This window comes from Chanodichthys erythropterus, chromosome 22 (genome assembly GCF_024489055.1).
Source record: "Chanodichthys erythropterus isolate Z2021 chromosome 22, ASM2448905v1, whole genome shotgun sequence".
NCBI lineage: Eukaryota > Metazoa > Chordata > Actinopteri > Cypriniformes > Xenocyprididae > Chanodichthys > Chanodichthys erythropterus.
The window spans coordinates 17985912-18008781 of NC_090242.1; the positions used below are offsets into that span (position 1 = coordinate 17985912).

The 22870-nt window shown below is 36.0% G+C and overlaps 1 protein-coding gene across 1 annotated transcript; it reads right to left on the reverse strand.

The window, feature by feature from the left end:
- Positions 1-7942: 7942 nt before the first annotated feature.
- On the reverse strand, positions 7943-19066 carry lhx5 (LIM homeobox 5). The gene is made up of 5 exons (XM_067376640.1): positions 18894-19066; positions 16761-16984; positions 12618-12895; positions 9480-9645; positions 7943-8307 (listed from the first exon to the last, which is right to left on the reverse strand). Exons 1-5 carry the CDS (start codon positions 19064-19066, stop codon positions 7943-7945), a joined length of 1206 nt encoding a protein of 401 aa, XP_067232741.1.
- Positions 19067-22870: the final 3804 nt, after the last annotated feature.

The window sequence follows — 22870 nt, forward strand, 5'->3', positions numbered from 1 at the left end:
TGAACTAACCCTTTAAGGTTTCAAGGAAATCCTTCCTTAATGTCACGTGATAATTACAGGTTTTTAAGTGTTTTCACAAAATGTGAATTAACCCGTTGATGTGCATGTCCATACCATACATACACTATACATTATTAGATATATTAACACCTAAAATATGCAAGTATGTTTATACCTGAGGCAAGTGCAGGTTTATATAAAGTTTACATGTAGGCTAATGTTTACTGATTTAGCACCCCAAACGTTTGTGTCAAAATTTACGTGTTTTTTTTTTTTTTTAAATACCAACTCTAGATAATGTATTACGTTGAGAACGAATGCATAAAAATATGATATATATAATTGGCTTTAAATAATGTAATATTATCAAGAGTTGTGTTGATGTTGTTATAATTTTACTCGTACTGAAGTAATTTAACTTTTTTTTTCATTTTCTAAAAAAATCTAAACCTACGTGTTATTAAATCCCTCATATATATATTATCTCATTCATATATTGTTTAAGCTGTGAAAGAAGCGAACACCGTTTCAGTTTTTGAATTTAACACTCCATGGTTAATATGGGCGACCACACGAGGGCGCACTTGGATGATAAACAAAAGCCCATGCGGGAGGCTGTAAACACTCCTTCAAGACTTGTTTGTCTTCACCGTTATGTCACTGTAATTGCTTGCATTTTTTATCAGGTGAAAATATGGAAAAGAACACTAGAAATCACCATTTTATGTGAATTCTTCTGTGAATTTATGTGAATTTCCTCAGCTTAGGAATCACGTTTTATGTTAAGAGGAAATCAAACGATCGGAATTATTAATGCTTTATACTTTCTTTACTTGTTTTAGGTGTTTGAGCAATATTTTTCTGAAGTAGTTTTCTCAAACTGTGATTTTCCTTGTAGTAAATAAATACCTTTCTTGTATATTCCTTGTCTTCTTCAGTTTGTTTCTCATGAGTGCTTAAATATTAATACTCTGTGTTCTGATCCGTGTGAACATACACATATGGATGAGGCGGAGACATTTTGTACAGCTGAATGGTGGGTTGAATGATATTTTGGTGCCAATCATTTGCTAAGCAAGGTGTGTCAAGAGTGCATGTGCCGTCTCTTTTGTGTTTTCTAACAAAAGCCGCCCAGCTGGCTTCCTCTGCTTTCCTTACCTTGTTCTTCCTGCTTTTATCTGTTTTAGCAAATTTTAGGCAATTTCTACATCTTTTGAATTTTGGTTTTTCATTTACTATATGCGTGTAACATTGCTAATCTTAAAAGAGAATTGGTTAAGGGATATTTTGATATGTTTTTAGAGAAATTGGGAACCAAACACAAAGATGTCCACCTTTTTAAGCATATTTCTCACCTTTTGAATTTTATAGGGTTTGTATCTCTCTGCAAGTGTGTGTGTGTACCTGGATGTATGTTTGTGTGTTTGTGGTGTGGGCGCACTAGCTTCTGTGTGTGTGAGTGTTTTATGGTCCTGGCTGATTAAGCTTGGCACTGTCAGGAGTGGGTTTGTGTGTGTAATTAATGATGTGTCTCCTGCTCTCTCCCATGGTAAAGGCTAATAGGATTTCCCAGCCCCAGGCTACAGCGAGGAGAGGCTGGGCGTGTGAGGAAGTGTGCAGGAGAGGAGAGGGGAGGCAGATTGCGAGAGGTGATAGGAGAGGTGACAACGCAGGAGGTTTGAGCAGGTGGAGGTGAGAGGTCACAGAGGATTCTGGATGGTCGGGCTGCGCTTGAGAGGAGAATTTGGGCTGCTGTGGGAAAATTAGAATTTGTTAAAAGTGTAAAACCTCTGGAGAAAGAAACTGGTGGAAAAAAAAGAAAAAATGTAATTTAAGATTGGTTAGATTTAAATCATAATAAATTATTTTTAATGTATTAAAATATTCATATTAATATTTATTTATTAAATATATATTTATTAAAAATATAATTGATTGTAGGTTTTTTTGTCATTATTAAAGATAGATACAGCTAGAATAAATCAAATGTTAGTAACCACATTAAACCATGTAATATTGCAATTGCATGTACTATATGCATAAAAAATAGTTTTGAGTTATTTTCTAGGAAAATTTATTAATTTATTTAATATGAGGTATGTTTTATATATTTTTAATGTATTATAATATTTACAAATGTTTTGAAAACGTGAAATATAGTTTATTAAAGTATTTTATTGTTTATTAAAATAGATCAAGCATAACTAGCAATTTAAAACACCCTAGAACACTTTAATTTTGCTATCGGATGTGCTATATGCATTAAAATGTAAAAATTAAATTGCAGTTTTGAATCCTTTTCTAGGAAACCTTATTAAATAATTTATTTAATATTATTTGAATATATTCAAATATTTTGAAAATAAGAAATATAATTTATTAAAAATATTTTTAATTTTATTTTTATTAAATCAGCCATTTAAAACACTAAGCATGTTATATCACTATTGCATGCACTGTACGCACAGAAAAAAACGACAAAACAAAAAAAAAACATTCTACCGAATAGGTTGATAATGTGCAAATGGGACTTGTATTTTGAGCTAAACTAAAAATACACAAGAAAAAAACGAATGTAATTTTCCATCTGAAAAAGAAAATCCACAATCAATAGTTGATTGACACAAATTTGCTTCAAGCAAAAACAACTTTTTAATTGTTCAGTTTCCTCTAGTATATTCAAGTTTTCTCATATAAAACTGTATGATTATGCTTGAATGTTTGACCTTCGAAGAGTCAGAAAAGAAACGAAAAGAGTCGAAAAGAAAATGTGCCAATATAACTAATCTCTAAAGATAATGAAACGTGTGGAGGAAGGCTGAAGAGAGATAGAGTAAGCAAACCAAAATAAGGAGGGATGCTGAGAGGCTGTGTAGTGAGAAAGACTTTCTAAGGTGTTCCTGTGCAGTGGGGATGATTGTGTGCCCGGTGGAGGGGGGGCATTGTGGGATAGCATGGGACGGAGAACGGGAGGGAGAGAGGTGTGAGAGAACGAGCAGGTGATTTATAACAACAACAGAAGGCTTCTCTTCCCTCCACCACCTCCTCTTCCCTCTCACTGAAGCAAAACGGGGAAATCCATTACAAAAAGGCTCGTGTGATAATGGACTTTGCTCTGTGTGTGTGTGTGTGTAGGACCAATACAACAGATATATTTAGGTAATAAAACTATAAAGAGTTTTTTGAGATATACAAGTGTGCCCGTGAAGCTCTTGGTCAAAGCATGGCTCCGGTCCGTAAGTGTATGTGTATACAGACACATTTTCAGTCCCATGAGCTCCTCGCCTTCTCTTCCTCACCTCCCTGAGATAAAGACCTCTATTCTACCTCGCAGAACGAGGGATGGTGCTTGCAGACTCCAGGGAGCAAACAGAGGAGGAGGAGAAGTAAATAATAGAGGGATATGGCAGGCAGTAATACTATGGTGGCACTGAAGACCACGTTCTCCACGGCAGGAGGGGTTGCATGCGGGATGTAGCCCGGCTCAGAGTCTCCCTCTGGGGGAGGAGACGGGTTGGAAGAGCCCGTGCCTGCTCCTCTCACATTACCCCTTATGTTAAAACCAGTCAGGGGGAAAATTGGGGCCTGCGTGGTCCTCCGCAGGCCCACCTGAGCCCACTGAGACAAGGAATGGGAAAGGAGGGGGGACCTGCAAGTCTCTAAATGCATGAGTAATAAGAGTCATAACCTTGAAAACATGTTGGGCATGAAAGCAAATACATGTGAAATGAACGTTAGAATGCGATGGCTGTCGACTCCTACGTATTTGTAGACATTTCTATAAATCCATTCAAACTTTAAATGTGATTATTCATTTATATTAGAAATCATATGTTGTATCCTCACGTTATACTTTATATATTATATAAAGCACGCTAAGAATTTATGTGGCTTATTTATTAGAAAAATGTTTATCCAGATACAATCTTTGTGAGTCTCATTCAGGGCCATCAACAAAATTCCAGGTCGTCCCCCCACCTGATGCTGGTCCTAGTCTCAACAGCTAAGATGTTGTGGTGGTGGTGGTTTTGTTTTGTTTGGTAGACTGTAAGATTGTTTTAGTTTGATGTTTTGTTTATGACTTTTTGTTTAGTGTTGTAGTGTTTTTGTTTTGTTTGGTTCTTTGGTGTTTTGTTTAGTGACGACTTTGGTGATTTGTTTTTTGTTGTTTCGTTTAATTTATTGAATGATGTTCTGAAAGACTTTGTAGTACTGAATCACTTTTAACATTTAAATAAATATTTTTTTTTTTCCTGAGATTATTTAAAAACATTTATACTCTTTCTTTGTGGTTATACAAATGCACAGATTAAACAAATATCTTTTTAAAAATGTATTTATTTAAAAGTAAAAAAAGCTCAGCTTCAGTTACCCCTAACCATAACCACTTATTTGGTTTATAAATAATAGTGAAATAATCTGCATATTCTATTACTACTTATATGAAAACTATATTCTATTCTTGTTTTATACAAGCAATGGGAAGTCTTAGTCCCCCTGTGGTGAAAATCAAGTTTTTTATGTTGTTTATATGTCTATGAGGTGTTTTTAATATGCTTTAAGTCAACACACCATTGCTGAGTTTTTTCTCTTTAAAACGGCAATGAACAGTCTCACAAACACGGTTTGAAATCGCTAGTGTTTCTGACATCACAAACAACCTTGTAACCAATCACAATCGTGCGATCGTCAACTAGTGAACTGGTGCGAGTGAGTGGAGGTGGGGCTAATTTGCATATTCATAAAAATGCGTATATTAAATGAGGCAAGGGTGTAGTTACATTTAAGCTATTTTAAGGCATGTATTTTTTTTTTTTTTTTTAAGGAAAAAATGTTCAAATGTCATTTTGGTGATCAAAAATGACTTTTAAGGGATAAAATTATTGATTACAGGGGGACTTTAAGAAATGATACCCCCATTTTTGACTACATTGAATCCTTTAAGCCTAAATACTGTAGTGCCTGTTTCTGCATTTTCTCTCTAGTGTCAAAACTAGTTAATTGAATTCCAACAAAATTATTATGCCCCCTATTTCCAGGTGACATTTGTCTAGACAATTGTTTTTCTTCACTAGCCCATCAGATGGCGCCTGCTTTCAGTCTGGAGGCTGCTCATGGTGCAGTGGTAAGTCACAGATGTTGCTTGTCCCGTTCTTTTGTTTTCCCCCCATTGAGAAGAGAGACCTCAGCTGTTAAAGGAGATTCTTCATTATGGCTTCAATGTTCTTTTGAAAATCATTTCCATTAAAACATTTTTTTTTTTTTTTTTTTTTCAAAGGAAGGTACTAAAGCGAAGGTTAAATGAAGTTGAACAACGCACAGGCTCGTCAGGCATTTCTGAGAGCTTCTCAATGACAGATCACTGTGTGGGCAAAGGCCTCTATCCAGAAGACGGGGGATGGGGGAGCGTTTTGGGTAAGGCAGATGTCTCCATGTATTGCAGGTGCATATGTTTGTTTTTAAGTGTGAAGACTTAAAAATAAGGTGAGACAAAATATCCATAGTTACTGATTTTGTCCTCTTTTGTAGTCGTGACTTCCTATTGTGTGATGTCGCAAAAACTAATGGTGACGTCATGGAACGTAAGTTAATTTGAATTGAAATGTCTCAAACTATTACTGAAAAACTACTTGCTGAAACAAACAACAGTGCATATTTACATCCAGCTTCAAGAGGTTTCTTAGCGCTGACCAATTTTATTGTTTCAAACCCTAAATCATTTACATTTCACAGTCAATCTAATGTTTAGTTAACCATTCTTTGCTGTATGAGGGTCATTTTAACCCTTTAGACTTTACCATATATTTACAGTGACTTAAAATCAACTTTTTGGTTATAGTTGTTGGGGTGAAAATAGTGACCTTTGGGTTCTGTAATAGTTCTGTATCAACTAAAAAAAATACACTAATAAATGCTGGGTTAAAAACAACCCAAGTTACACTCTAAAAAATGCTGGGTTAAAAAACAACCCAAATTGGGTTGAGAATGGACAAACACAGCAATTGGGTTGTTTTAACCCAGCAGTAGGGTTAAATGTTTGCCCAACCTGCTGGGTAGTTTTTATTTAACTCAACTATTGTTTAAAAATTACAGTATTGCTTAATTAAAATTAACCCAAAGTATGTTGGAAATGAACATTTATTAATGTTCAATGAATAATTATTAAACAATAAACATTTATTAAATTGCTTATTAATACATTTATATTAATAAACTATTAAATGTATATTAATAATATATAAAAGCTTATTAATAATCATTCACCTTTTGTCTATTGTTGTTGCCTCTAATTGCATCTGGTTTTTAATTTCCCAACTATTTTGGGTTCATTTTAAGCTAGCCATATAGCAACAATAGTTGGTTTAAATAAAACTACCCAGCAGGTTGGGCAAACATTTAACCCAACCGCTGGGTTAAAACAACCCAATCGCTGGGTTTGTCCATTTTCAACCCAACTTGGGTTGTTTTTAACCCAGCATTTTTTAGAGTGATAGGTTGAAAATGGACAAACCCAACAATTGGGTTGTTTTAACCCAGCAGTTGGGTTAAATATTTGCCCAACCTTCTGGGTAGTTTCATTTAAACCAACTTTTATTTAAAATTGACTATATGGCTGGCTTAAAATGAACCCAAAATAAGCTGGAAATCAAAAATCACACTCACACTAAAAAATGCTGGGTCAAGAACCACCCAAGCTGGGTAAAATATGGACAAACCCAGCAGGTTGGGTTAAAAGGCACCTATTATGCCCTCTTTCACATGATGTAATATAAGTCTCTGGTCTGGTCAAGTTTCATAAAATTCATTAAAATACCCAACAAATTTGCCCCTATTTGGGGGTGAGCAAAAACATGCCTTTTACTATATTATTATATTGCTGGCTAAAAAAATAAATCCAAAATTGGTTGAAAAAAATGGCTGGGTGAAAACAACCCAATCCCTGGTTTTGTCCATATTTAACCCAGCAGTTTTTAGAGTGCAGGTAATTACTAGAGACAACAAAAATATTTAAAAGGTGAACATTTAATAATAAGCAATTTAATAAATGTTTATCGTTTAATTGTTATTCATTAAACTTATTAACAAATGTTCATTTATTAAACATATTAATAAATGTTAATTTACAACATACTTTGGGTTCATTTTAAGCAAGCAATACAGTCATTTTTAAACAATAGTTGAGTTAAAGCAGGTTGGGCAAACATTTAACCCAATCGCTGGGTTTGGCCATTTTCAACCCAACTTGGGTTGTTTTTAACCCAGTGTAGCATGTGTTGTATTATTTGATTCAGTGAACATGAATGTCCAATTACGTATCAAAATCAGATATGCGATTAGTGCAAAGCGTGTTTTGACAGCCATAGATTCATCAGAACACAGGTATACTGAGTGTTCATCAAAACGTTTAATGAACCAATTCATCGGTTAATGAATGAACCAAATATGTTACAAATGGACCAGTTTTAAGACAGAAAAGAAAACATTTGAACAAATTGAGCCTCAGTATCTCAGAAAAGGAAGAAACTAAAGCCAAAGTGAGGATGAAAATGGATTTACCTTTAAGTACTAGCTCACTTCTGACCATCAAATGCAGTTTGACAACTTTTGCTAATATGTAAGTCAAAGTAGTAGAAAACCCCTTGGACGAACATCTGGTATTGTCGTAGTTGAACTCAGGAAACCATAACAACGGAATCAAACCAATGTGATTGGTCAAGATGACCACTGACAATACACATCCTTTGACAGTAGAAACTAAACTGCGAGAGGGTACTCATTTGCGCTTGATGTCTTTCCACCTCTCAGGATTATGGTCCAAATATTGGTTTGCGCTGATCCATGAACAGCCAATAAGCCCTCCCTCAGAAACCTAGAGCACTAAGGTGATCATTCTCCCTCTGTGTCCATAGTTCAGAGTCTTATCCCAGACCACCTCTCTGTTCTACCAAACAGTGTTCTCCCCCATCTCTTGACCAGGATGGGACATGGGGCCGCTGTAACTGGTGGTGTTGGCCAGGGGGAAGGGTGGACTCGGACCCCCTGCAAAGCCACCCTCCCCCTGTGGATTGGGATGGAGAGGTCCGGTCATGCCTGGCTCGGGACTGGGGGTGTCTGCGTGGGAGATCATGTCCGTGAACCTTTGGTCGTCTGAGGGGTGGTGAGCAGAGACCGGGCCGCCCTCCAGGGCTCCTGAACCTGAGCCTAGGAGGTAAGGGGACTCAGCGGGAGACTGTGCCTGTGAGGAAGGAGGTCCGTGAGGGAAGAAATCGTAGTTGACCACAGGTCCGTAGTAATCCCCTTGGTATTCTGTGGAGAAAAAAAAAAAAAAGAGAGATCATTCAGTAACTGCTTCTGATATAAAAAAAAAAAAAAAAAAAAAAAAAGCTTTTTTGAGTTGATGACTAAATGACTTGACATTTAATTAACTCACAAGAAGTAATACTTTTATCTGATGCTCAATTTCATTTGTTTTTCTCTTTTTCTGAGAGGATGTGTCAGAATAGTTTGGCTATGACCAAAAGATTAACAAAGACAATGCTTTAATGAATGAAAATACTCTAATGAAAGGTGAGGAAAGAAGATGTAAATAAACATGGAAATCGTAGGAGAGCTCAGAGGAAAGTTTCTTCATCTTTCCATGCATATCCATCCTCTCGCTCAGTCATACCTTTGCGATTGGCCTATATAATTAGTGCTACAGAAAGTCATTAACATTCCTCCCCAATTCCATTATTTTTTTCCTGCAGTTGTGATACTTTAATGTGCTAATCAATCATCAAAAGACGTTTTACTATAAAGAAACGCCACTTGCTCGCTGAGTGATAGATAGTCGAATCATCAATGCCAGACCTCCAGAGATCAGTATGTCTATCAGTTCCCATGTTTGGAAAGCTTTTGCTTTGGAAATGTATGCTTTTTTTGAGGGATTTGAAACGTGCAGTTTTCCAATTAATTCTAGAATGGTTGATGACCTAATTCTGATCGTATGGCTATGTCGAAAACACAGCCTTGCACCTTTGCCAAATACCTGTTAGCATATCAGATACCAGCTATGTGAGTGTGCATGTGCAAATCCGATCAAAAAGACCAAGCTGGAATGTCGCACAAAAGGTAACGCACACAATTTATGGTTTTCAGGATCCTTTCCATCTGATTTCTCTGTATTTGTCAATAGGACCCAATGCACTATTTTACAATGAACACCAGTGCAATCCTCATTTTTTATATTATGCTCTGATGTTTAAAAGACAACAACAACAACAACAACAACAACAAAAACATTGCTGTTGGATTCGGTGTTAAAGCTCTGAGGAATAATGGGTGATGCTGAAGCATCTTGGTAGAGAAGCTGCGTTCAAGAGTCTTTGTGCTTTCAAGGCAAGAGAAAAGCCCTGAAGTTACAGTGAACATGTTTGAGGGACAGAACATGTAATTGTGTGTAAATGTGTATTGACAGAACCTTCTTTGTGTTTATGTACCTCCATAGTAACTGTATCCTCCCGGGCCCATTATGTCAGGGTCCTCTAGTCTTCCTCCAAGTGGCCTCATTCTTCGAGGTCCTCTGAAGAAAGCGTGTCGTCGAGCACCAAGAGCGCTGAGCTGCTTCATCCTCCGTTCTTTAGACCGCCGATTTTGAAACCACACCTACAGGGCAAAGCCACAATTATAAATGTGTAATTACCTCACAGAGGTACGTGATCTTCCTCGCATAATTGTACATTGCCCATTCCTCTGATTTATCCACTTAGTTTTCTTACATGTTAGCCATTTTCTATTTGTCCAGGTGACTTGGAGCATTGTGAGTAATCATACCATGGACAACAACTAAACTAGACGATTACATTCATCTTAATTTGTCTTAAGTTGGACTTTCTTTGTTCTGCGAAACCTAAAGAAAGATATTCTGAAGAACAGATTTGTCCATACAATGAAAGTCAATGGGGTCCAAACAACTAAACAATTTGACTTTCGTTCTTTAGACAAATACATTTTTTGAACATTTTCTTTTGTCATCTGCAGAACAAAGAATGTGGTACAGATATTTTCATTTTGAGTGAACTGTACCTTTAACGGTTATATTTTTTCCAGCCATTGCAGAAGGAAAACAAGACTCTACATACAGGGACTAAAAGACAGTTATGTACTAGCAACAATCCTGTTGATTTAATGGCATTAGCAACACATCTGCTTGAAGAAACGCATAAACAACTTAATGATTTAAATGAACACTTAACATTTAAGCTTTGAAAAGTCATTATATAAATAATAATGTGACCAAATGAACCGAATACCAAAGAGGACGAATGAAAAAAGTTACCAAAGTTAGCCTCTGTATGATGACCATGATGATTTCCCATCAAAACTAATGATATCAGCCGAACAGGCACACATAGACAAATATTCTCTAGTTTTCATGTTTATCCTACAGCTCAGCCTATTAATTAAAGAACCAACCAACACATGGTAATTTATCGGGCCTAACTTGTTAAATAAGTCTTGTCAGACCTAAAATGCTACTGAACTGCAATGCAATAGATAACCAAGACTTATTTTCCTGTGAAAAATTAATATGCTGAGATGATTTCACCGGCCCCTCATCATTGTGCACGCACGCACATAATTTTTGAGACGCTGCGGTGCTGACAACTATCGTTTGATCACGGTGCCGCCAGCTCATTACAAATAGACTTGATATAACAGCGTGTGACAGATACAATATCAGACTCATCACTGTCGAACATTGTTTCAATCTTTTAGTAAAACCAAAGCAATCTGATGTACCACTGTGCTGGTGGAACTCAAATATTAACTTTTAGTCTAAAGAATCACAACCATATGCTTCAACAAACACCACAAGGTCCGTTTTTCACACCGTTGTCATATAAACTGCTTGCGCAGGAACAAAGAGTAGAGAATGATATGAAAATGTCTGGCATAAGGTGACATTGTTATGCATGATGGTTCAATGTAACACATTCATGCCTGAATCTGCATTGCCACTGCATAATATATGCTAACAACAGTTAGTCTGCTCTGGAGGCACAATCCTGCCATGTACGAAAGAGAAAAAGGGAGAGAGACTATATTGAGAGTGTTAGAGAGACAAAACATGTTCTCTACCTAAAACCACTTAAGCATTCCTCTCCATGCTCAGCAAAGGCAACACCTGCTTATTGAGAACAATCGGCTAACTGTTTGGTACATTTTTATGGAAATGTTTTGCCTCCTCCTGAGTGAGCGTTGCTTAGGGATTACACACACATGCTGCTGAACCGGCATGGCTCTGGAGGGCTCCCTGCGCAGAGCGCAATCCACATTTAACACATAACAAATGAACAGGGACGTGTGGCAAAGGCCGTCTCCATTTTGGCTCTGAAACAAAGCACTGAGCCTTGCTGGGATTCAGAGAGGGTTGTGATTTCTTGATGATGACAGTGACACATGAAGATGAGCTGTGAGTGGATAACTTTAGTCATCAGAGATCAAGAATCAAGTTCCTTTCTATACTAAACTGGTGGTAATCAAACAAAGGTGTAGGTATTTTTTATATGGACCTGGCAATGTGCTCTTGTCTTTATTGTTAATAAATCCCTGCTCTGTATTTTCATTAAATTTATAATCACGTCATCCTTTCCACAAAGCTCCTAAATTGTAATCGATATTTTTAGAATATATATAAATATGTTTCAGGACTAAATACTTTTGACATTTTTCACTGAAAAATTATGGAAAACTCTTTCTCACTAATGGTGTTGATCTTTACTTGGACTTTAGCATAGCTGTGTTTGTCAAACAACACCTCTCCAATTCAATTTCACCTCATAAATTTATAAACAGAAAGTTTTTAAATTTAGTAAGAACAGTTTTTCTGTCAGAAGAGCTTTGTTTCACAGTCATTTTTTCTCAGCAGGAACTGACAAGCCTATCATGTAGCTGACATTAACTTGCTTTTTTTGATCACAGCCTACTACCTGATATAAACCCATTAACGATTTTAATTAACTGTTTTACAACTGTGAATTTTTTTTATATATTTTATGTATACTAGAAGCCTACACTACAAATATGACAAACCAATTATTTGCATATAGAACTTATTAACTGTTTTACTATGAATAGGTGTACAATTGTACAAAATAAACTCAGACATGCAATCATCATCACTTCCAGGAGAAGTTTAAAGTGTCCTAAAATGTTGTTTCACTTTATTTTGTATGGTTTGTCAGTGAGATATGACGTTTAAAATGTCAACATTGTCAAACCATGACTTTGTACAGTATACAAATGATTACTGAAATGAAAACTTTGTAGAAATATCATTATTATTAGGCTATTATTATTATTATTATTTTGTATAAATGAAGGCTATTGTAGTGTCATGACCTTGAGCTCTAGGTCAGTATGGCTAAATAAACTTTAAGAACAGCCATATCCTAACCATATCCCAGTAGTTCTCAATCCCGATGGGGAACAACTGTCATTTCCTAACCTGACACAAGTTATCATTTTAATGTAGCTCGAGGTGTTTAAAATCTTAAAGAAATGTCTTATAAAATTTCTTTTCAGAATGGATAGGGCCTATAAATGTTAATAAATAAATCCAAGTGTATTCTTACCTGTATGACTCGCATGTTGAGGCCTGTCTCCTGCGCGAGCTGCTCGCGGATGTGTCGCGTGGGCTTCGGCGTAGCCACGAACGCGGCTTTCAGAGTCTCGAGCTGTTTGGCCTTGATGGTGGTGCGCGGGCCCCGTCGCTTCGTGCACGAGTTTTGCTCCTCGTTCTCGTTGTTGTTAGTGTCCTTATCTGAAGATGTGGAATTGTCCGTCTCCTTCGTGTCGTCCTGGATCGGATCCGGAAGATCAGGCGATAAACTCCGGTCCGTACACGATGACACTTAAGTATGTTAAAGGACCAATGAGGGACATATTAGACTCATTGCGATTTTTTTCCCCCTATGATCATTATAATACAAGATCACCTCTTGAGATAACAGTAGAATATGAAATCGTTCTTATAATGTGATTTGTAAACATATTAATGGATGTTAAATCATAGGCTGAATCAGCTTTTGATTTATTTGATATAGAACGTCAATTTAACACATAAAAAAACTACAAATATAATGGCTGTCCAGACATGCAGGGTTGTAGGCCTACTTTCTTTCTGGACACAAAGATTACACAAAATGGCCCTAATTTGACATGTGTATAAAGTTTTTAGCAGCAGCAGTAAGGTAATATAGGCAAATGTTTGGTTAATGTTACGTTAAAATTGAATGTGTGCTTCACGCAAGACCATCAAATATTGAGGCCTTCAGAGAGAAAAAAATGAAACAAAGAAAACAAGCAGAGGTCTACACGTGAATCACTTCTGCAAAATATCGGAGGAATTAAGTCTGGTTGTCTCTTGGGACAGGCTGCTGTGCTTGATAACAGCTTGTCATTGTCTGAGGAACGGGGATATACGACTACAGACGTTTATCTGACAAGAACGCATGGACTGAGGAGAATGAGTTATGGACACTTCTCCATAGGTGGACAACAACAAACCAAAAGAGTCCTCAACTTGCAATGGATTGACAGAATCATATTCGCGGACTATCGTGAAATCATTTTAACTAGACCTGGGCTGCGTTTCCCAAAAGCATCGTAAGCCTAAGTTGATCGTAAAAACGATCGTACGAGTGATCTTAATATTAAGGTCTGTTTCCCAAAAGCATCGTAACTTAAGTTGCACTTGAAAATGATCGTAGATCTACGAGTGCTCAGGAGTAATCGTTAAGCCCTAAGTGCATCGTAAGAAGACAGAGTTATGAGGTCACCTACAGGACAACCGACAGATTACACCTTTATTCAAGTGCAATGTGTATAACATAACTAAGGTTTTGACTGTATTCCTCTTAAATCCTCTTTGTTGTTTAATATGAAAAGAAAACGGAAGAAAATAAAAAAATAAAAATACACATGATGTCATAAATAGTGCTGATAAAACATGTCTGCAATAAAACAATTGTCTGTACACCTGTAGAAATTGGCTAGATGAAGTACATAATTTGTACTACTGTCACCCTATACCCTTTATATAGGCTTTATATAGGCCTACCACCTATGGCCTAAAGCTCTATGAAATACTATAGGAGTTCTTCCAAGTGTTTCTGAAGTGACTGACTTTACTATAACTATAACTATAAACTAAATTTTAAAACATAAACAAGTTTAGATATTAACTTCAAAAACACTGAATCACAGTTTGATTGATTTCACACACAAACACACACACATACACACACATACACACACACATATATATATATATATATATATATATATATATATATATATATATATATATATATATATATATAAACTATAATTAATTTAAGTTAAGTATAGACACTATGGTTAATTTATGTAAGTGAGAATGACAAAATAAAGTAAACTGTGACATATTATGCCCAAAAATTCTTCATACAGTGGACTACCAGTAAAATTGATACAAATTTGGAACCAAAATTATTCAGACACTTTGACCTGACCATGTTTTGCTAAAGTGTTATTTGAGATCTTGTCATATTTTACTACCATTAAAAAAAAAAAAAACTATAGTGAATAATTTGTAATAATGAATGAAATGTTCAAGGTGTCTGAATAAATTGTGGTTTGACTGTGTGTGTATATATATGAAGACTTCAGATGCAAAAGCCTCTAAGTGCCATCTGAAATTTTCTTATAAAATGAACAGTTTTATCAAGCTTGTAGGCCTATGTTTATGTTCAGTTATTTCACATTAATGGAAAAGAAAATGACCTATTAATTGCCATTAAAGTGAAATTACTGAACCTAAACATACAAGCTTGATAAAAATGCTCATTTTAGAAGAACATTTCAGACGGCACTTATAGGCTTTTGCATCTGAAAGTCTTCATATATATATATATATATATATATATATATATATATATATATATATATATATATATATATATATATAGCTTAAAGAAATCGTCTGACAATTACATCTTTGTTTAGCTCTACCTCCTCCAGAAGAACATTAATTTAATCTTTTTGAAAGGTACCTTTATTTATTTATTTTAAACCACATCAGGTGACGATTATTAGGTTAAACGTTAAAGGATACGATTTTATAAGGTAATATTCAGCACTTGAGAAACGGACAGCGACTCTTAAGTAGCACGTAGAGCGCGTTCTCGCGCGTTCATGTTAAGGGCATTTTTGGGAAACGCACGTGGAATTGCAGCGAGCGTTCGTAACCTCGCACTTAGAAAGCGCTCTTAAGAGCTAAGATACATCGTTATTGGGAAACCCAGCCCTGTTCGATTTCTACTTTTATTTACATTTTGTTTAAAAAAATAAGTTATTCTAAAAAAGTAAACGCCAACACAATTTTGCTTAAATATAACACGATATTTGCAACAAAATAACCGATTCATTATCCTTGTCGTGCGGCCTTGGATGGATGTATTTTGTACAAATATGCATTAAGTCGTTCAAAATAAGGATTAGTGTAAAAATAGCACGCCACCAATTTCAAAAGACCATTTGCTGCATTAATGAATCTGAGTGTTGTACGTCCCTTTTAAATCGACTGGACGAAGCACTCAGTCGCTGTTAAATTAATTGGACTAGCACTGACCCACAAGTGGAGGCGATAATAATGTCATCTGTGTGTTGGGAAACAAACAGCCTGTCCGTGATTCTGAACACTCGCGAGCATCACAGTCATGGGGACACGAGTAAATAGTGAACTAACACACCTCTGAATTGGGCTGCTCGTTTTCTTTCAATGGATTTTACATTTGAATACAGCACACGGGCTCTGTTAATGTGCATTTACATCTTAGAAACAATAGAAAGATACGTAGAGTACGTTAGAAAATATATACTAACTAGATGACAAACAAACACAAATTTAAATGTTAATAAAAATGTAATTTTTTAATGGAAACGAATGCGTTCAGATTCGCCTTAAGAAATGTGACAAATAAATAAATAAAAATAAAGTCTATAGAATTTTGCACAAAAAAAAAAAAAAAAAATGACTTGATGAATAATGTCATGTGGTGTAACCATCATGTAAAATATTTGTAAATATCGTTCTTGGACACTTGTTCGCTATTTTCATATAGGCCTATTAGGTAGTTAATTTTTTAACTTTTTCATTTTTACATTATTATTATTTTTTTTTTACGTTTTAAAACTTGAAATTCATATTTGTAATGACTTTGACACAGTTGTTATGGTCTAAAGGTGTCCTCTCAGTTTTCACATCACATGACAACAAAATGGCTTCCTCCATGATGGTTATGCCATATTGACATTGATAGCTACTATTAATCATCTTTTTTTTTTTAAGTAACTGCTTAACTGATTAATAATAATAATAATAATAATAATAATAATAATAATAATAGGGAAAAAACGTAGCCTACAACTTAACCCAAACTTTTCTTTCAGATAATTTGGTCTTAAACCACCTCGGCATTTTTACTTTAACCCCAACAAAAATATCTAAATTATTAGTTGAAGCTGAAACTGTTTAAAGTAATCAAGTCATTTATATGAATTGCCATTTTAATGCAATTTGAATAACCCAATAAAAAAGAGCGACACGTCAGAATTCAAACAACTGAGTCAGACTCTTTCAGAGAGATGGAAATGTTCTCTCTCTTTCTCTCTCTCTCTCTCACACACACACACACACACACACACACGTGTACAGCTCTATTCGTCTCTCTCACCTGAGTTTAAATTGACCTCTTTGATAGCGCTCGCGCTCAGGTAGTCCTCTTTACACACAAATTTGTTTTCGTCGATGACGTAGAGTTCCTCGCCCGTGGACAGCTGTTTGTTGCACACCATGCACGTGAAACAGTTCAGATGGAACACCTTGCTGCGCGCTCTTCGCACGAGGTCGCTGGGCGAAATTCCCTGCAAGCAGCCCGCACATTTCGTACCGAAACGTCTGTAAGGAAACATACAGAAGGAAAAAACTAAACAATATTTTAAAAGAAGCGAATTGCCGTAGCATATTAAACCTAATTATCAACACAAAAAAGGTTATGCAATGGATATTGATGATATTAGCTACTCCACACTGTGCCAATAATTGTTTATTTATTTTGAGACTCCACCGGGAGCTTTTTAATGACCTTACTGCAACTTATTTAAAGTATAATTGTGCATTATGTGTCTACATTGTGCGTGTTTTGTGAATTGAACTGTCATATGCGATTAAAATAACAAATAACGCACTATTTCACTCATTGTATCTGCTATAAGGCATAGTAATTTGAAAATTACATTATAAAATAATAATATAAAATATTACTATTCAACACAATAATTTCAAGTCACTGCTGTGCATTAAAAATTATCTATATTTTTGATTTAGCATTTTAATAAACCATGCCATCAACTCTGAATATTTCTAAAGGAATTTGGCAGTAAGTTTAAGATAAAGTCGACATGCATATGAAGTGATATTATGGGATTAAGCAAGATAAAGCCAAATTCTATATATTAGGAAATATAATTTCCTTAGCATGAGTGTGAGTTGTTATTAAAATGAAAGCGAGACAACAGGGTATTTATTTGCACATCTACGAATATATAACCTGATTTCCTTTTATTTATTCATTCAGCCCATGAAATGAGAGATAATCCGCCAATTACATGTTTCTTGTTCTTTTCTAAATTGTTAATCTGCGCCTACGCCGTTCTCATCGAAAAGGAGGCCGAAATAATTTAGCCTAGAGAACGTGCAGTTTGTTCAATTCATATTTCAATGACAACGAGACGGGAAAGACCAGGTATACAGGCCGGTCGAGCGCACTACTCCCTTGTGTTTCTCCCCTCGGGTTTATTTTAACACTAATGCACTAAATCTTCTCCCATTTGTTATGGTATCGAGTCGCTCTCGCGCTTTTCAAATGCATCTCTCCCAGTGAAAGGCCATAACACTACTTACACAACAAATGGACGCATTACGGGTGATTACTGTTTCGCCCCACTAATGGCTCCACATTCAAGCGCCGAGCTGGATGGGCCCCATAGAACGTGATGGTCAAGGCCGTTTGGGATAACAATGGCACATATGAAAGCTTAAACACTGGATGACATTAAATAGCTCAGGGAAATGTAAACTAGAAGAAACCTGACAGAACTCATTTAGCGATATTAATGACTAATAAAAATAAACAAGCGGCCTGTTCTGAGAATACAACAATATCATTACAGGTATACGCAACACAGATGTTTTGAAACTGTTAGGAATTTAGTGCTTATTTTATTATATGATTTAATTCACGTTTGGTTAACTGTTTATAATTTGTCAATGAGGCGAATTAAATATTAATTAGAACGTTTCATAATTATTAACGATTTATTTAAATGATCTTGGCTATTTTTACTATACAATTTTGAGGGTATTTAAATTTAAATGACTGCTTCTCATATATATATATATATATAATTTTTTTTTTTTTTCATTTATATTTCTGGATAAATATATAAAGCGTTCTGTTTTATGAGTATTCAAATGAAAGCTCCATCAAATGCATATAATAATAATAATAACGTGTTATCGCGAAGAGATATTTTTCCTCCACAATCATGATGTGCTCAAACGTCTTCAAGAGGAAAGCGTGTGAATACAATAAGCAATGAATGGCTCATCAATCAAAAGCTAGGGAGGATCAAAGGTTTAACAGTACATTACACATTTTAGGCAGGTTAATCCACAAATTGAGAATCATCCACATAAGAGGAAAACAAGGGTAGGTAAATCCTACATGACACATTCTTCAAATGAGGATTAGTCCAGAAGTTTGACGAGGTGAGGCAGCCCGAATGCAAGCAGCTGCAGATCTTACCTGAAAAAGTCAATTTTGCAATAGAGCTTTCCATCCCTTGAGAAACATTTCTCGGTCAGGTTGCAGTTACACTCGCAGCACTGGACACACTTGGCGTGCCATGCACGGTCGAGAACATTTAAGAGGAACCGATCCAGAATGGGCCTCTCGCAGCCCGCGCAGTGCACCATCATTCCGCCCTGGAGGGGACCGAGAGCCGACCTTCCCAAACGGGCACCGCGCCTCGGATTGGGGCCACACGAATCGGTGCGGAGCAACGTCTTGGCTTCTTGGAGAGGGAGGCTACAGCAGAGCAAATGTTCCGTCTTGAGAAAGATTCTCCACCACCACGCCTAGAGGTAAACACTCCCGACGTGATTGTTATGCATTATACCTGTCGGCATCCAGAAATCCACTGAATCAAAAATGCATAAATATATTCGTTGCAGAGAGTTTGTTAACAAAAAGGCTTCTCCAAGTTTTCCTCTTGTTTTGGGGTTCTTGATCCACCTGCTTGTGTCCACTCACCTCACTGACACTTTTTACATCACTCTGTTCCAGTTCGCGGGAGCCTCTCGCATCCGTATTCAGATTTGATGACGTTTTTTCTTGTACTTACGCCGCGGTGGCCAATCACGGACAAGTTGCCATGGCAACGGGTTTAAATATTGGCACTCTAAGATTGCCTCCGAAGGTCTACCTTAGGTTTGGTAAAACGTCTATAAAGGCTGATGGTAGTAAAGCTAATTATTTCATCGACGTGCTGTTTTTTTTCCCCCTTCTTTTTCTTTTTCTACCGAATTTGCAACTTGGACTCTACTGCTGAAATCAGAAAAAAAAAGTGCACGTGTATTTAGTTAGACGACTTGTGCTTTGGCCTCACTACCTAGACCTGGATCCTGGACAGCACATTTGGACTGGAAGACGCTGCTCGATTTCTTTATAGACTTTTGAAATTAATTTTAAGACGAAAATGACTTTTTTTTTTCTGTGTAATTGATGCAGGATTTCAGAGTGAAAATCTAGTGGCAATGGCTTTACCAGAAGGTAATAAAGAAATGGTTGGAAACGTAGACATTTATTTAAATTTGCACGTCTTTTGCATGATGTCTAAAGAAAATAAGTGTAGAAAATCCAAATAGCCATCACTGCGTCTTAATTCTGAAGGAGTGATCTGTGCGCGCGGTGGGGGATCTCGTTCTTTTCTCATGCATAAAGCTATTTACAGGGAAATGCACTGGATTAAGATACTGGCTCGCATCAATAGCGAGTGCCGGATCGCCCAGCAGTTTGACAAAGTAGCCACAAATCGAAGGGATTTTAAATATTTACCCAGGTAATCATTTTGTTAGCTGTGGAAATGCAAACATACACTCTAGTTTATTCTGCTGAATTAGAGACTGCATTTAAAATCTTTCAGCAGCTTTTCAACATATAATGACTCTAAATATACTATTGTTTAAATTTAAACCTTTTATTATTTTTATATATTTATTTTTTACAGGTTAGGTATTCTGTTGCGTATGTTCCCATGAATTTCCTAAGACATTATATATCTGAATTCGTCAATTAAAATAAAATAATTAAAATTGCTGCACTTTTCTTTCTTTCTTTTTTTTTTTTTTTTAATTGCTATTGTTAACCAATGGTATTTTTAACCAAATTTCCTTATACATTAGCACTACATATTGTGCGGCATTTTGTCAGAGAGTGCTGTGTTTTCACGGTTTCTGAAAGCCACAGGCATGTGTGATCACTGGAATAAATCCGGATCAGGCCACCCGTGGTCTGTCTACCTGCTTCCCTCTCTCCATGTAAACAATAGGACATAGTTTACAGTTGTGTTAGTGTATGGGATTAGAAAGCGAACGCAAACACCGTAACCAAAGCTATGCCCATTGTTACATAGAATTTATGCCAGGGACTATGTAAAACAACAAAACATAACACTAATAATAATACTAAAAATTATAAATGTTATCTATCTATCTATCTATCTATCTATCTATCTATCTATCTATCTATCTATCTATCTATCTATCTATCTATCTATCTATCTATCTATCTATCTATCTATCTATCTATCTATCTATCTATCTATCTATCTATCTATCTATCTATCTCCTAAAATTAATAATCCTTTTACAACATGCAGGGCTTAAGCAGTGACTAAATAGCGTTTGGTAATATTTGGAGTCAGGGGATGCCGGTGGGCTGCATGCTGGAGAAAAGGAGAGCCAAGGGCGAGTTTCGGGACCCCCGCTGTTCTTGGCAGGCAACAACGGCAGCGAGCTTGGCTTCGTTTACATTTCTAATCCCTTCGCGATGCACGCTATTTATTTTCTCACTAAGTATTGTTTTGTTGACTTCCCATTTAAGAAATCCTCAGTTTTCCCCCTGACGTTACCCTCCGCGAATAAGCAAATATGAGTGAAATGCACGCCTGGGCTACTTCCAGTCATTTGCATATTTTTAAATAGCTAAATGCTAAAATTAAAGGTGCCATCTGTTTACAATCGCCCTGACAGAAGAGCCATTAACAGGCTGGCCTAACCTTGTCGAGTCTTTTTGGTTAAATAGCGAATCAGCCCACAGCTTGTGCGTACACACACATATGCAGCCAAAACTATGTGAATGTGGAGGTATAGAAGCGCAGCACCTCATTAAAATCTGATTTTAAGCGACTCGGACCCTTCTCAGTCTCATATTACTTTGTTTTAATGCGTTATCATTTGATGCATGGGAAAGCTAACATTTGGGACTGGAAGCGGGTTATTGAGAGTCTATTCTTCTACGTCTAATCAATAGGCCACAGTGCTACGAGGCACTAGAAAGGGACTGAAGTCTGCTATACAAACAAACGGGAACACGAAGAGCCACCTGTGCAGGCTGAGGAACTGTCCAAGGTGCTGAAAACAGCGGGAGGGATTTGAGCTCTGAGTGACTAATGCATCCAGTCAGTGTGTGAATTATACAATGACTTTCAAGAGGGTTAGATATCATAAAAGTAGTTTGACATTTTAAAAGGGGTTTTAGACGACTGCTTAATTTATTAAAAGTAAATGTAATTTTCGGAGCGAAACGATTAGGCTGTAATACAGTAGCACAGTTAGCACCGCTAGCACTAGCACTGAGCGAAGTTTTATTACTATTATTATTTTTATTATTTGCGATATGTTTTTCACCACCCTCATAACTCCTTGATAATTCAACACCTGCCGTTTAATTGGTGAATTAAGGAAAATAGTGGTAACACTTTACAGTAAGGTTCATTAGTTAAACATTAGTTAATATATTAACTAACATGAACTAACCATAAGCAATACATTTGTTACTGTATTTACTAATCTTCGTTAACATTATTTAATGAAAATACAGCTGTTCATTGTTTGTTAGTTCACAGTGCATTAACTAATGTTAACAAGATTTTAATAATGTATTAAATGTTGAAATTAACATTAACAAAGATTAATAAATGCTGTATAAGTGCAGTTCATTATTAGTTCATGTTAACTAATGAACCTTATTGTAAAATGTTACCAGTTATTATGGATTATTCACTGATTCGATAGTGATTCTTATATTTACTTCTCTCTTTCTTAATCATGTTCAACTTTCATTATATCACATAACATAGTGTCATCATAATTACATTATTATAAGAATAATTATTCTGAACATTAAAATAATAAATGAAATATTTGTTATGTCCAAAAACCTTTACAAAACTCCAACTTAAAGCAGATAAAAACAGAATATTGTTGTAAGTGATTCATTTAAAGGCAAATGTCTTTATTATCCGTCTCAAAGGCTTTGGGTGTCCATCAAAGATATCATACAAGTGTGATCTCACGTGTTTTGCATAAACAAGACATGAATACATGCATAGTAGATAAAACGACTCCGTTTTCAATTTACAGACAGAAGTGTTTAGAGAGCCTAATTTGTGCATGCTTTATTTAGTGGACATTTCCACATATACACACAAACTATAATTA

Bases quoted from the DNA above. Each gene is read 5' to 3' on its own strand.
- lhx5 (XM_067376640.1), bottom strand. From the start codon at position 19,066: ATGATGGTGCACTGCGCGGGCTGCGAGAGGCCCATTCTGGATCGGTTC. The intron at 9,646-12,617 runs GTAAGAATACAC...TTTGCCCTGTAG, and splicing joins TCAACATGCGAGTCATACAG to GTGTGGTTTCAAAATCGGCG. The intron at 8,308-9,479 runs GTACATAAACAC...TTTTCTCCACAG, and splicing joins AGGATACAGTTACTATGGAG to AATACCAAGGGGATTACTAC.